The sequence below is a fragment of the Fundulus heteroclitus genome, chromosome 12 (assembly GCF_011125445.2).
Source record: "Fundulus heteroclitus isolate FHET01 chromosome 12, MU-UCD_Fhet_4.1, whole genome shotgun sequence".
Taxonomy (NCBI): domain Eukaryota; kingdom Metazoa; phylum Chordata; class Actinopteri; order Cyprinodontiformes; family Fundulidae; genus Fundulus; species Fundulus heteroclitus.
Window position 1 is genome coordinate 35477655 of NC_046372.1, and position 17077 is coordinate 35494731.

The following is a 17077-nucleotide window of genomic DNA, read 5'->3' on the forward strand; positions in this document are numbered from 1 at the left end:
TGAAGGTGGACCAGCATGTGTGCCAGCTGATCCGGCGTAAAGAAATGTAAAACAGACAGAAAAAAAAAATCAAGGCGTTGTCGATGCGACGTTTCCTTTTGTTTTTGTGTGCTGGCTTGTCTTTTGTGCAAATTCCGTCGCAGACTTGAGAATTAGATTCGCGCAGCTTTCTTTGCGCGATCTTTAATCTAATCTCCAGAGAAAAAGGGAAAAATCGCAATACTTTCCTATCTGCCTTGGCTCTAACTTCAAACTCGTTTTTTTTTTCTTTTTTTCTTTTGCGTTTTACGCATTAAAAACAGCTGCAAGGTGTGGCGCAATTTTGCGGATTGCGCTTTTAACAGCTCTTTAACAGCGGCGATTGTGATGGAAAACGAGGCGGTAAAGATGTCCAGACCTGTTCCACGACCAGATACGCATTTCTTTTAACGAGATCACGGAGCGGATAAAGCTGTAAAGGCTGCCATTCGATTTAATCAAGAGATAGCGATAAAATCTTTGAGATGACATTTGCAGCCGCTGCCTGATTTATTAATCCAAAACGACTCTGTAGATCAATCCCTAAGTCTTATTAAGTCCCCACTGGTAATTTGTTTAGCAGTGTTTACACTAAACATTTATAGAAATTCGTTCTCTTGACATTCCTGTTTAGGTTTTTGTATTTTTACAATGCCCTACGTGTATCAAATCCACGCTGGTAAATTGCATATAGGTGGAATAATGTAAAATGGGATTCAATTCACAACAAAACTATATTGTTAGTCTAACTTCTGCATGTGTCTTCCCTGACACACTGACAGGCAACAACAAAATAAACTCAACAATAATGCAAACCTTTACAGTCTTACAAGTGTTCTATGTGCATATAGAAAGTTATCGGCCTTCACACAACTTCAAGTCTCTAGGTTTTAATAGTTTGACATGAACAAAATGCACATTTTGTCATGTAACTGCTCAAATCTAACAATTTAACACGTTATTTTGTCTGTTAATTATAGGCCCGCGTGCTTTCAAATGGAAAGAAGGAGTGACATGAAAGGTGATAAGGTTGGCACTTTTAAATCTGATTTGAACATCAAATGACCTCAGAGCGTTTATTGATGTAACTTTTCTAATTACTTAATAAGAAACCCAAATGTAGCCTTTGCTGTTAATGAGCCTGATTTTCCACTGATATTGGGTGGGGAACTACTTCCTAGTTTTGCCATGGCATTTGAGATCGATCAAAAACTGCTAGTTGTTTTTTTTATTGTTATTAGTTAAAAACTTTTAGATGTTTTGGAAACCAAAAGAAAGGCTTCTGATGACTACTTCTCTCTTTCTCTCCCTTTTGTTTCTGATAATTTGATAGAGCTAATACACCCACTGACACGCAGATGGGAAAGCTGAATCAATCAAGCCAGTGAAAAGGTTAACTCAGCTAACAAATGACCTCCTGAGCTCAAATAACACATAATTTAGGCTGTATGACCAATTTACAGAGCAGGGTCTTTCCTATCAGTGAATATCTGGATACAAATGTGTGAGAAACATAAAGATGCATCTGAATCTGAAAGGTCTGTTTCAGTGAACTCTCTGTTTTGCACCTAGTCTGACCCTGTTTTTTTTGTGACTGGTGAACAGAACCGGATGCATTTTTATGCATTTTCATACTGTCAGTAAACTTGGGTTCTTTCTTTTTGTTTAAGTATCAAATCTCCCACCAGAAATGCTCACAAACACTCAAACAACTTTTTTTTTGCAATCTTGCAAACCCCTAACATAGTCTTGCTGCTGTCTCCATCTCAATAGTCAGACATTTTTATTTTTAAATTACTTAATTGACAACTTTTTTTTGCCAAGTATTTCTTTCATTTCCTCCACAGAGTAGAGTTCAGCATTTGGCCTGTGTGCATCTGCAGGGGACTGGAGTGAGGCTCCTGGTCCCGCAGGCAGAGGGAAGGGCTGTGCCAGAAGAGGTGAGAGAGAGGGGCAGAGGGAGGAGGAGGAGAGCTGATAGATGTTTTACTGTTGGGGGAGGAGGAGGAGGAGGAGGAGGAGGGGGAGGGCAGGGGGTCGTTCTGGGAGGGAACCAGGGGTGTAGAGGGCCGAGTTTAAAAAGGCAGACAGCGCCGGCAGCCTCTCACTCTCAGTCGCCCTTTGCTCCAGCAGCAGCAGACCTTTTATCGCCTCGACTCTCCGCTGGGAACTGTACAGGACTCTTATCTCTGTTGAGGATTTTTTTGTTTGCACCATGGAGGCCACCACTGGGGAATACGCTGACAATTATGACTATTACGAAGACAACGAAACCGCCTGCGACTACTCGGAGTGGGAGCCCTCCTACTCCCTCATCCCAGTGCTCTACATGCTGATCTTCATCCTCGGCCTGTCGGGCAACGGCGTGGTCATCTTCACCGTGTGGCGGTCCAAGTCTAAGCGCCGGGCCGCGGACGTCTACATCGGGAACCTGGCCCTCGCCGACCTCACCTTCGTGGTGACCCTACCTCTGTGGGCCGTGTATACGGCGTTGGGCTACCACTGGCCGTTCGGCGTGGCTCTGTGCAAGATCAGCAGCTACATCGTTCTGGTCAACATGTACGCCAGCGTCTTCTGCCTCACCTGTCTGAGTTTTGACCGCTACCTGGCCATCGTGCACTCCCTGTCCAGCAACAAGCTTCGCTCCAGAGGCACCATGCTGGCATCCCTGGGCGCCATTTGGTTCCTGTCCGGCCTCCTGTCCATACCCACGCTGCTCTTCAGGACCACGGTGCACGACATCAACAGCAACCAGACCACATGCGCCATGGACTTCAGCCTGGTCACCCTGAACCAGGGGCACGAGAACCTGTGGATCGCCGGACTCAGCCTGTCCTCCTCCGCCCTGGGGTTCCTCCTGCCCTTTTTGGCCATGACCATCTTCTACTGCTTCATCGGCTGCACCGTCACCCGCCACTTCAACAACCTGCGCAAGGAGGACCAGAAGAAGAAGCGCCTGCTCAAGATCATCACCACGCTGGTGGTGGTCTTCGCCATCTGCTGGACTCCCTTCCACGTGCTGAAGAGCCTGGACGCCCTCTCCTACCTGAATTTCGCGGCGACCACCTGCGGCGTGGTGCGTTTCGTTCTGCTGGCTCACCCCTACGCCACCTGCCTGGCCTACGTCAACAGCTGCCTCAACCCGTTCCTGTACGCCTTCTTCGACCTGCGCTTTCGCTCCCAGTGCTTGTGCCTGCTCAACCTGAAGAAGGCCATGCACGGCCAGATGAGCTCCATGTCCTCCACTCTCAGCGCCCAGACTCAGAAGTCGGAGATTCAGTCTCTGGCGACCAAGGTTTAGAGGCTTAAGGGAAGCACGGGAGCACGGCTGCAGGACAGTCCCGGCTTTAACCACTGGAACACTGGTTAGAATAAAGACTTTTTTATGTGCCGGCTTGTTTAAAGCTGGTAAGGAGACACGATGAACTTTAAACTCTCACTGCCTTCAGTCATGAATTCCAATGTATATCCCTCCCGTTTTTGCGATGAGACGTTGATGCTCTGTGTTGTGCGGACTTACGAAGCTGGAGCCAGCTGGCTGAGCTCTTTGGCTGCTCTGGTCCTCAGATTCTCAGATAAAAAAAAAAAAGTCTATATTTTTGTGCTGTTTTTTTTTTTTTTTTTTGTCTCCACCGGAGTTATGATTTTAAAACTGAAACCTACATACACTGGATGAAACATATGGCTGTACAGTATTTTCATACCCGTCTCTTGTCTGCATCTCTTTCTGTTTTGTTTTCTAAGCACTTGTCAGGATTTTGTGAGCAGGGAGATCAAACAGAAAGCTCGATGGCAGGAGGGGGGGGGGGAGGTGTAAGAGGAGAAAAGGTGTTGCAGCTTAATTTTATAGTTTGTTGAGTAGAAACGGGGGGTGGGGGTCAGGAGTGGGGCATATGGAGGTTGACAAATGTTGTGATGTCGTGGATCAGGAGCAAGTTGGGTTAGAGTGGATGGGGGGGGGGGGGTTGTTGTTGTTGTGGCATTAAAAGTGAGGAAATGCAACCTTAAATATGTTTCAAGCTGATGTATATTTTGTATTTTTTTTGACACCACTGTAACTAACTACTGCATTAAAGACGTGTGCTCCAAACTTCTTTAGACTCAGTCTCTGTGTGTGTGTGTGTGTGTGTGTGTGTGTGTGTGTGTGTGTGTGTGTGTGTGTGTGTGTGTGTGTGTGTGTATGTTTCATAAGTGTGATTTTTTTTTCCAAAAGAACAACAAGGGAAAGTTCTGATAGCAAATGTAAATATTTCACCTGCAGTTTCACATCAGTTTCATTACCCCGTCCTGTTATTTCTGCGTCAAGTATCCCCCCGCAGGGTGGTTGCTTTGTTATGAATTAGCCCTGCATTGGGTTTGCACCTTCAGACTAATAGATCTCTAATCTCTATTGATTCACAGCCAGTATCCAGACTGTAACCGGATTATGCAAAGCGGCACCCATCCTGCGATTGTGTATTCGATACTCGGTTGTGATTTCCACCAACGACGGGGCGTTAACTGTTGGATGATACAGTCCTGTGGGTCTCCATTAAGGGGTTTCTATTGGGTCTAAAAACCAGAAGGAGCAGGGATTCATGTGTTCTCAATTATATACAGGCAACTGACAAAATAAATGGTTTTCAAAATACCTAAAAGTTTTTTTTTTGTTTTTTTTTTACTGCCACTAAGAGTCTAAACACCAAGTGGAGAATATCCCAGACCCAGATGCTCACAGAATAATGGGCTCATTAGCAAGGAGAGGACTCCTCCTGGGTGCGCTTTGATTTGACAGCGATGAGTTCTGTTGGACGTAATCGCCCTTCAAGACATGGCAGAGGCAGGGGGAAGCCAGACCCTGATCCTGGAAGAAGCTGGGCTGGAAAACAAGACAATATTTGTCCCCGCTGACAGGAGATCGCAGTTAGAACGAGTTAAAAAGAGGTTGCAGTGGGGGTGGGGGGTGTACCAGAGATGCTTTATCATACACAGTAACAAAAAAAAAACACAAACTGTGGCAGAGGTGAGAAAGCTGGACAAAAACACAGAGCTCTAAATGTGTCGGCATGTGTGAAGCAGAAAAAAAAAAAGTGAAGCCTCAGGATTTATTGTGTCTCGGTGTGGGTCGGATCATGTGTTACCGCTGCTCCATCTTGGAAGGAGTGGGGTAGATTTGATCTCTATACGTGGACCACAGGAGGGTAACAGTGATGGATGCAGGTGCTGCAGTATATTCATCATGCACGTGTAAAGAATCTGGACGAAAGAATCATATAGCCCGGGCAAGGCGCCCCACTGCAGCCTCTCTGCAGCGGATGGAAACTTCCACGCAAACTCAAACCCATTGTACCAGTTTTCTCGCTGCATATTAAAGCCACAAAAACACATCTTGAAGTCCTGCCTGCAAATAAATGTAGATATGTGCAAAGTAAAACAGGGAGGGGTTAATCATGCACGTTGAGCCGGTCCGACATGTTGCTGATGCGGCTGAGGTGACCCGGCCTGACAGCTTGTCTGATGCAGTTAGCAAACAAGTTTGCGTTGGGAAAATCCACTCAAAGCGCCAGCTGACCAAAGCACCGGGGGTCCTTGGGGGACAACGGCAGCACAGATACAACTGGTGCGTCAGGTCGCTGGGTTCATCCCAATGTTGTCTGCGTCCCTTTGTCCCCTGAGGGGCCTGTGGGTATTGGTTCCACGGTGCCTCTAAAATGTTCATTTTATAATAGAAAATCTGCTGGTCCCTGATTATTATTATTATTATTACTATTATTATTATTATTATTAACTTGTCAGCGTTTTAGCCATTTGCATGTAATAAATAAAAGACATTACATTTAGGTTGGTTACCAGCTAATGGAATTATATAAAGAGGAGACTAACGTGTGCTTGATTACATTTTCTATAAGAGTTTTTTTTATTTATTTCTTATGCTGGTGAAGATTCTCAGTCATCCAGGTCATGGTCATTCCAAAAAAAGGTAAAAAACAAAGCAACTGGACTTGTTTTCCGTAGTTGAAGACGTTTCGCTTCCTCTCCCGGAAGCTTTCTCAATTCAAAAAGTATTTATTTCTTACTGTCCCAAGTCTGGTCTTTGTTCCTATAAATCAAGTGAACGCAAAGAACCAAATGACAAATTGACTTCACTCCCGCACTAGCTGATTAGGTCAGGGATGTGTTTTGTTTTAAGGCCATTTGTTGGCGTGCACTCTTGTTACGTCACAACAGTTTGGGTTTGGGAATAACAATAAAATAATAATAATACATGAAAAATATTGCTACATTTTTTGTGTGGATTTAGTTGAAATATTCAAAAATAGCCTGGCATGAGGTTGTCAGCAGTTATTATCTTAGCTGTGGTAGATGACTTGTTTTTAGTGTCTTCATTTGGTATAAATCCAGATTAGCTGATCCTGCAGCCTGAAGCTAACCTGTTGTCCAAGAGGCACCACGACCAAAGTAGACCAAAAGACTGCTACCACAATAAAACAACTCCAGTTGGTTAAAAGTCACGCCTCTTACTGCAAACTGTATTTAAAGCACCAAAGGACCTTTAAACCTTTGTAGAGATCGTATTCAAACACTAAAGACATGATACGTTTCACACAGGAGGATCCTCGGTGGTGCACTGCTTCCTAGATCCTTTTCCTGAGAAAATAATGAGCAGGTTCTGTCTAAACAAACACTGAATACAAATGTTAAAATGTTTAAAGTTTTGTAAAATGGAGCTAGAATAAACCACAATGATGTTTAGAGACTGGAGTTGCTTCGACACGGCAGACGCCCTCTTGGCCCTTCTCAGACCGTCTTCATCGTCAGGACTGTAGCTGCTCCGGATGTAAACAAAACCAAGAGAGCCAAACTGTTATCCACTGACGGGTCAGATATTAGCTGCCGTTTAAAGATGACATCCCTCTTAAAATCCTAAATCATCCCTTTAATGTTGGTGAGAATACCAGCTGCTGGACCTAAATAAAGTAAAGATGTGTTTTTCAATACGGCATGGTCCCTTCAAAGTTGAAAAGAACCTGCCGGTATTCCTTTAATGCCCCCGTCTGTCTGCACCTCCAAAGTGAAGCGCAGGAGAAACGAAGCCCCCCCCCCCACAGGTGCCTGCTGGCTAATTCTGTCGTCAGCGTGAGTCGCCACACCCGACGGGACATCTGAACCAAAACACGACTGCTGTCCTTTCCTTAGATCTCCCTGCTGTTGCATCCCACCCAGGCAGCGACAAATGCGCCCAGTGTTACTCTGTGTGTGTGTGTGTGTGTGTGTGTGTGTGTGTGTGTGTGTGTGTGTGAGTGTGTGTGTGAGTGTGTGTGTTAGCATGAACATGTAAACAGAGACCCGACACATTCCTTGCACTGCCATCGCCAGCCACTACTTTCTCTGTAGCATCCATCCACCTGTTGCCCAACGATGACCCACGCAGAGAACATAAGCACGGGCACTCTCTGCTCTGTGAAAGTTTCTTCAGAGAAATCTGTTGCCGAAAAGTCAACATCAACAAGACGTCTGAGGTCAGAGCATGGATCAATATCCACAGGATGTCTGAGGGACCCTCCTCTTCTTCCTCTTCTTCCTCTCCTTGCCCGCCTGTCATACCTGTGGATCTGGTGCTACTACTGGAGTGGAGGGGAGACCCCGGAGGAGGACCCCTCCTCCGGGGTCTCCTGTATTCTGTAACAATACAGGCAGATGCAGGCAAATGCATCATAACCACAACTTTTAATTTTAATGTTTTTTTTTTTTACTGTGTGATGCAGAGGGAGTTTACATAAAAAAGTCAGTTTAAGTTATTGTCTCACGTCAGAGTCTTTGTAAAACGAGTGTGAGGAGGACAGGTGTAAGGTTAGACGTAACCTAATGAAAGTAAAATCTCTGTGTATTTTAATACAAAAGATTGGACTATTTAAACAATTTGCTACTGAAGGCAAAACAAAATAAAAGGTAAATCTGGTAAAGTTGGTTGCTCAAAAAGTTTTCATTAAAGCATATCTATTTGTTAAAATGACGTCCCTTAATCATTTGGTGCAGATGGATGTTCATGTTCAGCTTATTTATCTCTTTTCCCTCTGCATTTACAGCGCTTTGCCATCATTAATGTCCATGCTGGTGTCTTTGGGGAAATCAAAGAAGCTCTGGGCAAACATGTCAGGTTGCATGGAAATCCCCCTACGGGGCGATGCTCCCAAAGAGCCTGACAGCTCTGTGATGACGAACTGTACGCAGGATTAAGGCTTACATTGTGCTGTTAATACTGTACCGCACTGTTTAATGACACGAGGTGTCTGAGTCTAAGCGTGAGCCCGGGACCAGTCTAGACAGCCGAGCCTCTGATCGACCAAAACAAGTCCGTCCACCCTGACACAGAAACCCGCAGACCTTCCCACCCCCCTCCAGGAAAGTCATGTTACAGTGCCCGCAAAACAACTGCAACTTTCTTTGCAGTCTTATTTATTAAAACATTACCCGTTCTCCGAAAGTACAGAATCTATAATTCCATCCATTATTGTCAAAACATAAAAATAAAGTGCTGTGCTTTCCTCATATTTAAGGCCAATAATCTGCGTCATTGATCAGCCTTGATTTAGACATCTAACAGAACACATTTCATAACAGTATTTTATAAAATACACATATCTTTTGAACTTTCACACATTTTGTCACATTACGAGAACAAACTTCAGTGTATTTTATTAGGATTTTTCCAAAAATACAAAAATCTTTGGTGTTTGTTTGTCTGCAGCACCTTTAGCAGCAATCACGCCTGCCATTTAGGGACTGTCTCGTCCGCTTTTGCTCGTCTAAGGATTATTTTTTTTACCCATTGTTCTTCACAAAATCAGTCCCATTGAATGGAGAGCATCTATGAACAATTATTTTCAAGTCTTTCCAAAAATCCTAAGCCTGAACTTTGACTAGCCTATTATAAGACACATACATGTTTAGAGCGCTACACCATTCCATCGTTATCACTGCAGAAAGCTACCAGCCACTTTTCCAGTGATGTTATTTATTTATCTCTGTCCGTTTTCCCAACAACTCTGACTTGCTTTCTGTGCCAGTGGAAGAAAAGCTTTCCCATGGTCGATTTTTTTTCAAGGGGTGTTGAGTGACATTGTGTTTTAGCTGCGGGCCAAAAACATGAATTTTGTCCAATGGTCTCGTCTAAGCCACACCTTCATACATGTTTGCTGAGTTCCCATCATGGTTTTTAGGGTAAACTGTGAATGTCTTCCTGTCAACAACGCCTCCTTCTTGCCACCCTTTCACAAAGCCTAGATTTGTGGAGTGTACGACTAATAGTTGTCAGCAGAATCTTCCACCTGAGCTGTGAATGTCTGCAGCTCCTCCAGAGTTGTTTTTGAGAGTCTTGTTTGGTTAAAGCTATCCTCGTCTGTCAGTTCATCTGGCCAATTATGTAGTCATTGGTCATTATGTAACTCTCTCTATGTTCAGAGAGATTTGACTGGGCTCTGTGAGATGTTCAGAGCTTGACAAATAATTTTGCGACCTAAAACTGCTTTAAACTCCCCCCTGACTCTCTCTTTGACCTGTCTGCTGTGTCCACTGGTCTTCCTGATGCTGTTGGTTCTCTAATGTTCTCTAATCAACCTCTGAACCCTACACAGCTTCAAATACGCACACAAGTAGACTCAGTAAACACCCTATTGCTAACTGGTTGAACTGAATTTCATTTGTGGGTATCACAGTAAAGGGGATTGAATAGAAATGCATGCCACACTTTTTTTTAGATTATTAGCTGGAGGAAAATAAATTTCAAAGACCATTATTTCCCCTTCATTTCACCATTATGTGCCGCTTTGTGTTGGCATAAAACAATAAATCCCAATAAGGTAGTGGTGCAAACTGTGAAAATGTTTAGGAGTTTTTGTTGGTTTCTTCAAAGAGCAACAATCTGTCTGAAGTTTGTCCTTCTTGTGCTTAAAAACAAAACAAAACAAAAACAAAGTTAGAGCTCCAGGTTTCTCCACGTTCCCACTCTCAGTTATCTCCATATCCGTTCCTGGCAGTGGGCAATGTTGACTTGTGCTCCACAGACCTTGGAAAAACAGTCAGATTACCACAAATCTTATCAAAAAAAGACTTTCGCGCACAGGAAAACGTGTTCAGTGCTAACCTCACGCAAGCCTCCGAGCAGCTGCAATACACACTCTGCAGCCTCCCTCTTCAGCCCCCCCCCCCCCCCCCCCCCATATGATGACTGTAAATTGCAACCATGTTAGGGATATCCATGAAATCAGCTTGTCTCTGTAATCTGTCTGCTTCAACCTGGAAGTGGCCCCTCGCACTAATTCTGCAGACGCTGAGAGAAACGGCCCCGAACACAGCCTGTACAGGAGCTGAAGGGTCCATCCATCCATCCATCCATCCATCCATCCATCCATCCATCCATCCATCCATCCATCCATCCATCCATCCATCCATCCATCCATCCATCCATCCATCCATCCATCCATCCATCCAGATCAGACCTTATTCACCGGTGACTATTTCCAGGAGAGACCAGTGTCTTTCTGCCTGCTCCATACTAATGATTCCTGCTGCTGCTGCTGGAAATCGTTAGGCGGGAGATGCTGCTTCCGTGAACGGCTTGGCTTGGCCAGACCTGAATGTGCGGCACAAGCCCTCCCCGCCTCCCCCCCACGTTCCGGATATGGTTGCTCGGGGGGGGGGGCCTCGTCGTTCCTCAGACACAAAGATCCTCTTCACATCCTTCTCTATCCCGTCCATTGTGGGAGGCCTGCTTTGAGGCGCGCGGCTCCTGAGCTCGCCTCGGAGGCTAAATGCATCTCCTGTCACTGGGCTGCTCCCAGTGCCAGTTCAGCTGCTGGACGCACTCAGGTGTTCAGCTCACCCAAAAACAAAAAATGTTTACACCTCCACCCAGCAGAGATACAACTCTTGAATGTAGGGCAAATGCAACACTTGGAATCAGAAGAGAAGCGAAAGCAAAGCTGAGAATTATATAAAATGTAATTACATTTTTTTTCTTCTGTTTTGCATAAGAGAAACATATTTAGAATAAAACAGAGTAATTCTTTATTGTCTTACAGTGAGGACATTCGGGTTTATCAGCAGCCAGTAAGGGGAAGGTGCACGATAGAGGGATGAAAGTCTTCTCCTTGCATTAGTTTGACAAATATCATCATGAGTCTGTGGAGTAAAAACCATTGGTTTTTACATCAGGTTATTTACGTTTGCAAAGTCTCTTCAGGTAATCAGTTTCTATGAGCAGCGGTTATCTGTTTGGCCACTAGAGAGCAGCAACATGCTGAGGGTTTTAAAAATGCACACACTCCTCTCTGACTGACTTCAGACCAACATTTGGGGCCTTTATCCTGCCCTGTGCAGTGATTTACATCACACGGTTTACTACTCATAACAAAAACATTCCTATATTAATAGATAGGATTCAATCAGGAATGGAGAAACAATAAGAAAAGCAGGGAAAGGGGAGGTGTTTAGTAGGACCACAATGATCCTCTTCTGCTTCCCAAGAGTGTTGTCATTTCTCGACCACAAACATCACTGTAAATTATTGCGATCTTATGAGATATGAGACCAACAGGAAGTAACTCACAAATGTAGAAGAAGAAAGATACATGTTTTCAAATTATTCTCCAAATAAAAACCTGTGATTCTTTTTGGGATTACAGAAATCCCCTTGATTATGTCTGATGTTTTTGACCAGAGGACAGCACGGGTAAGGGGGGGCTTTGAGGTATAGTGCCCAGGGGCACCACATTGTCTTAATACGGGCCTGGCTAGAGTAACAAGATAACATCTAAAAGCTAAACTCTATTAATTTTCTGATGCAACCCGCTGAAGAAAACAATGCCCGCAGCATGATGCTGCCACCGTTATGTTTCACTGTGCTGTAGGTGTCTGTGAGGGTGAAGTCTTTGTTTTCCTTTGTACACTGCGTTGTCCATGCAGCCTAAAAAGTTCAGTTTTCCTCCCATCACTTCACACATATGAACTTGGTATCAGTTTATCACGTAAAGACAAAAACCAGATTGAGTTTGGTGGTTGCGATGTGACGGAGTAAGAAAAAAAGTGCAAGGGGAATGGCACTGGTGCTCTTTGGAGTAATTGCAGTGGTGTTAAAATATTTATGATGTGGCCATCATTTGTGACATTTCCTTCTTATTACAGCTTAATGGACTTAGAGACACAAACACAATGTTTACAATTATGACTTCAAAAGGACATTTAAATATAGCCAAAAACTCTGATAGAATAACCATTTCTTAATATAGCTTTGCAAGATTCAAATGAAGTCTGTCTTCACCGAAAAACAAAAGACAAAAAAGAAAATGAAGAAATTTAAAGAAAATAGCCTTTTTAATGTCTACTTCAAAGATGAAACAGAAGCGTCGATCTGGTTGGGAATCATTGAGCACAAATACAGGACTGCTGCCATCTGGTGGTCACATAGTATATTTACCAACACTGACTGTAGACCATTAAATGCCCGTGGTGCATCTGTGAAAGGATTATTTAAAGATTACAGGGAACATGCTACATGTAACTAAAGCAGAGTGTTACCTGTTCCAAAAACACCCAACCTATCATACTTGGTGATGGACTCCATTAAATGATCTCTCCCTTTTTCAATGTGGACCTGTCGGAGGTTGAACAAGATGAAACCAATGTTATTCTTTCTTTAGACTAAATCTCTCAGAATCCATTGACGGGATATTAATATTAATACCTTCAAATGTGGTGTAGTTTATGTTTAACCTGATCAAAGATGCCCTAAAAGGAAGAAATACTATTTTGATTTTAAACCTTAAACTTTTTTCAATGTTTTTTCCCAACAATGTAATGTTAGGAAACTGGCCCAAAACCACAGTCTCAGTCAGCACTCTTAAAACACATCAGTCTCTAAGTCCACCAGTTTAGGTTATTTATAAGTAATAATAGGCTCTTCTCCTTGCTGACAGAAAGATGCTGGGAAGGCTGTCAAGAGGCCGACAACAACGCTGAAGGTGCTGCAGGATTTTCTGGTTGGTACTAGTTGTGCTGCACATGTGATAGCATGAAAAACATCAAGAAAAGGCTAAAATCTCACCACAAACCTTGTTTAAGAATGTGTTATGGTCTGATGGGCAGCATTATGTTGTGGAATTACTTTTCTTCAGATGCAATTTAACTTTTTATCCACAAAGAAAAACTCTGTTTTAAATACCAGCTGACCCAAAAACCACCTGGTTTCTGCTAGGAGGCTGAAGATGAAGATGAGTTTTCTTTTTCAGCATCGCAGTGAGTCCAAGACTACACCCAAATCCCCAAAAGAATGGCTTTGGTGGAAGAAAATCAAAGTTTTGGAACCACTAGCTTGCCAGCAGCTGACATAAAATCTGTTGCAGAGAGCAGACGGAGGATGAGAGACGTCCTCATAATCTGATTGATGTGGAGATTTTATGGAAGCCAGAAAGGTCAAACACTGACAAGTCACATTTTGACAACCTGGCAGACTACCAGTATAGAAAACTGAAAGCAGAAATTGAATCAAAATGTGATTCAACAGAGTATTTTTTTTTATAGATGGAATTTATCATGGTCAAATTATTTCACATCACAAAAACCTGACATATTAAAAAGGACAGGTAGACTTCAGAGAGAAGAATAAAGAAGCTTAACGAAAAAACCTGAAGCCCATTTGTTACAAGCAACCTTTCACGAAAGCCCAGTCTGTTTCTCATATTTCAATGTCTAGTTCATTTTATGCGTTTACAGCAGCACCCTGGAGAGCTTCACATTAAATGATCACTAGAAAGTTTGACTCCTTGAAAGGAAAGTTTAAAAGCTTGATACTTGTATGTAGTCAATACTGAAATCAGTTTTAAGTTTGAAATACACCAAATCCGCCGTCAAATCACTTTAATAAAGTAATCTGTGGATTGGTCCCACCTGTGATGTGAGTGTGTAAAATCAATGAAAAAAAGGGTCATGATGGGGGAGGTGGATGGAGGATCGATGTGCAGGCAAGAGCGTGGGAGCCGCATGATCCAATTAATTAATTAATATCAGTTTAATAAGGAACCAAAAGGGAAAACGTACAGACTGAGCAGGCAAAGACAAGGACCAGGTAAACAAGAAGGAACATTGGCTGTTTTTTAAATGAACAGACAATTTAAAGGTATTTAAAGAGAATTTTATTGTTTATTATTTATAAGTCAGGGTGCCAAATGTATTTCCTGTTACAATATCAAGATCAGAATCAGCTCCTTTTTTCTTTGCACACAAACAAGGAATTTGACTTTGGTTCCAGTCTTCTCTCAGGGAAGACACTTTAAATATAAATATAAACAACAGGATTTTTTTAATGTGAATAGATATGCGTACTTTGGTTTTACAAAAGAAAAAGACGACTGCCGAGTGTTCACCAGAGAGACAGGCCAGGGGAAGAAACTGTCTCTGTGGCAGATGCTTTTGGAAAAAGCGCTCTGTAACGGCGACCTGAAGGTAAAAGTCTAAACATTTTACACCCTGGATGTGTGGGACCCTATTCCTGACCCTAGATCTGCACAAGTCCTGGATGTCAGCACCGGTGAACCCTTCTGTAGATCTAGTTGTTCGTGCTGATGGTTTATTTTTAAGATGCTCCCCAGTCTGGCCTGCTGGTGCTGGTCAGCCAGGAAGCTGGTGATCCGCTGACAGGTGGAGGTCGTCCCTCGACACCAGTCGCTCAAAGGATGTCATGAGCACAGAGATCCGGGAAAGAGGTAGTCATTTAATCCAATAAAGGTGTATTTCCTGGGTACCGGGATGACGATGGAGCGCTGGAAGCAGGAGGGATGCTCACACAGCTCCAGAGACTGGTTGAAGATCCTGGTGAAGATAGGGGCCAATTGGTCAGGGCAGGCTCTCTGTCATGAGAGACATTGTCAGGTCCTCTGGCTTTTCTGGTCTTGTGATGCTGGAAGAGCCTATTAACATCGTCCACAGGGATCTTAAACCCAGGTAGGGAGTCTGAGGAGAGGAGGGTGGTTGTTACATAGGGATCTTTAGTGTTACAGCACCTAGCGAGTTGGTGGGAGGTGTGAACGGCAGCGTTATAGAGGCGCGGTAGAAGCTGCCAGACAAGGATTCTGCTCTTGTAGTAGAGCGGATATTACAGAAACATGGTCAGAAATAAGTCCAAAGTAATTTTGTCAGCCTTCATTTTTATGCCTCCCCAGCAAACTCACGTTCCTGTTTTGCATTTTGCCTGGACGGACTTTCTGTGCGTATGCAGCGGGGGCCGGGCCGGGGGGAGGGGGATGCGGCCCTGCTGGGACTGGCTCTGTGACAGTGAGAGCACGTGATCTCTCACCGGTAAGCTTTGACCCTTCGGGGAGCCTTTCAATCCACTGATGACGGGAGCCGTGGGAATGATGGTGGTGGTCAGGGTCCGGGTCAGCATCTTTCCTCTTCTGGATGCCAGAGATGGAGCCGCAGAAGCCCTCCGTTTCGCCGCGGCGTCGGCGCCCTCTTGTAGGGGTTTGGGGTGTATCTCCTGGCGACTGTGAGGTGTTCGGCCTGTTATCTTCCGCTCGAGCTCTTTCAGGGTCTGATCTGTGTAGGCCTGCATCTCCTTACGCGCTTCACATATCTGAACTTCAAACTCGTCCCTGAGGACCTTCTTACTAGCCTGCAGCTTTTTCTCAAATACCTTACTCAACATCTCCAACCTCAAATCTAATTCTCCCCTGGAGCCATCTTTTAATGCTTCGGCTTCTTTTCCCTCCTCTCCTTCGGCAACGTTGCCGTCAGACCGGCTGTTCGCCCGCTCAGCCGCTGCTTCTATGTCTTTGATTTTTGACACCAGCTGCAGTATGCTGCTCTTTGGGGCTTTCACCGCCCCCTGTGATCTGATCTGGTTACGCACCTGCTCGAAGGCAGACATCATCTTCGCCTGTGCCTCATTTTCCATTACGCCGCTGTCTTCCGCCCTGTCTTCTTGCAGGTTGCCCGGGGCGGTCTGCTCCTCTTCTGCAGCGGCGCAGTCCTGTTGCTCATCCTTCGCAAGCTTTTCTGGACCCGTCTCTGAGGCCACGTCGCTCATTTTCACTTTTGGTCAGCTTTCAGTGAGCCGCTGCGATGAGATGAGAAATGTAAGCTTTGGGAGAAGATAACAGACTTGGGTGCTTCTCCTCAGGGAGGCTGAATACCCGCGGGATAAAAGCCCCACAGTGAAACATAATGCAGTTCAGTTTGCTTCATCACTTTTGTTTTTTAAATAAAAACAGAAGCGATGCAGAGAGCGTAGAAAGAAAATCCCTTCGTACAGAAGGGCAACCTTTGTTTGCTGATGCAGCTTTGTTTAAAGGACCCTAAACTTTCCTAATGTTTGCATGAAATGATCCTACAGCTGAAATTGCGTAAGGCACCTAATTATTTCACCTAGACCGCTGTGTTGTTGCTCTGTCTGAGTGTCCGTAGCTGTATCCAGTGACAACAGAGAGGCGCCTGGCAACAGCATCCATAACAAATCTCTTCAGGGACAGTAACAGCGGCAGCACTTGGGGGGAGAATCCTCGACTTCTCAGCGATGAATAATAAGCCGCTGCTGCAGCACAACAGACACAAACCCGCTGTTTGTGCAACTGAACCTTAAATCCACCTGTTGATTTAGGAAGCCTTTGAAAATAAAATAATATCCCCACGAGAGGACGAGAATATGCACCATGAAAATAAACTTTGGAGGGTATTAAATATAGTCAACATTTTTTTTTTAAATTAAGTATACAGGCTGTTGAAGCGTCTTAATTTGCATTTCAAGGTAAAATTCAATCCTTAAGATATGGGAAACATTATTCTCAGTCATTGTGTGTCGAGAATGGTGAGGCTAATACTTAGATGGGTTTTATTAAATAAATATGACTTAGAACTGTCATAAGAAAGTTTCTGCTTTGGGGCTGCAATGATGCAGTCATTTAGCAACATCACTAATGCTAAAGTCAGAGTTTCTCAGCTGAGCTTCTTAACCGTGAAGCAGTCTTTGCCAGTAAACGGTGGCAGCTGGGGTTTTCAGGAAAAATGCCACTTTGTGAAAATACATTTA

The 17077-nt window shown here is 44.1% G+C and overlaps 2 protein-coding genes across 2 annotated transcripts; one reads left to right on the top strand and one right to left on the bottom strand.

The window, feature by feature from the left end:
- The first annotated feature begins 2099 nt into the window (after nucleotides 1-2099).
- On the top strand, nucleotides 2100-4112 carry aplnra (apelin receptor a). Its single transcript, XM_012866228.3, has one exon. It carries the CDS (start codon nucleotides 2234-2236, stop codon nucleotides 3317-3319), a length of 1086 nt encoding a protein of 361 aa, XP_012721682.1. The 5' UTR covers nucleotides 2100-2233; the 3' UTR covers nucleotides 3320-4112.
- A 10327-nt stretch (nucleotides 4113-14439) lies between these two features.
- Nucleotides 14440-16436, bottom strand: LOC118564712. Its single transcript, XM_036143549.1, has 2 exons — nucleotides 16417-16436; nucleotides 14440-16108 (listed from the first exon to the last, which is right to left on the bottom strand). The coding sequence occupies exon 2, from the start codon at nucleotides 16076-16078 to the stop codon at nucleotides 15218-15220; it is 861 nt and encodes a 286-aa protein (XP_035999442.1). The 5' UTR covers nucleotides 16079-16108; nucleotides 16417-16436; the 3' UTR covers nucleotides 14440-15217.
- Nucleotides 16437-17077: the final 641 nt, after the last annotated feature.

What these genes read in the sequence shown, in the direction of transcription:
- aplnra (XM_012866228.3), top strand. Translation starts at nt 2,234, where the DNA reads ATGGAGGCCACCACTGGGGAATACGCTGACAATTATGACTATTACGAA.
- LOC118564712 (XM_036143549.1), bottom strand. Translation starts at nt 16,078, where the DNA reads ATGAGCGACGTGGCCTCAGAGACGGGTCCAGAAAAGCTTGCGAAGGAT.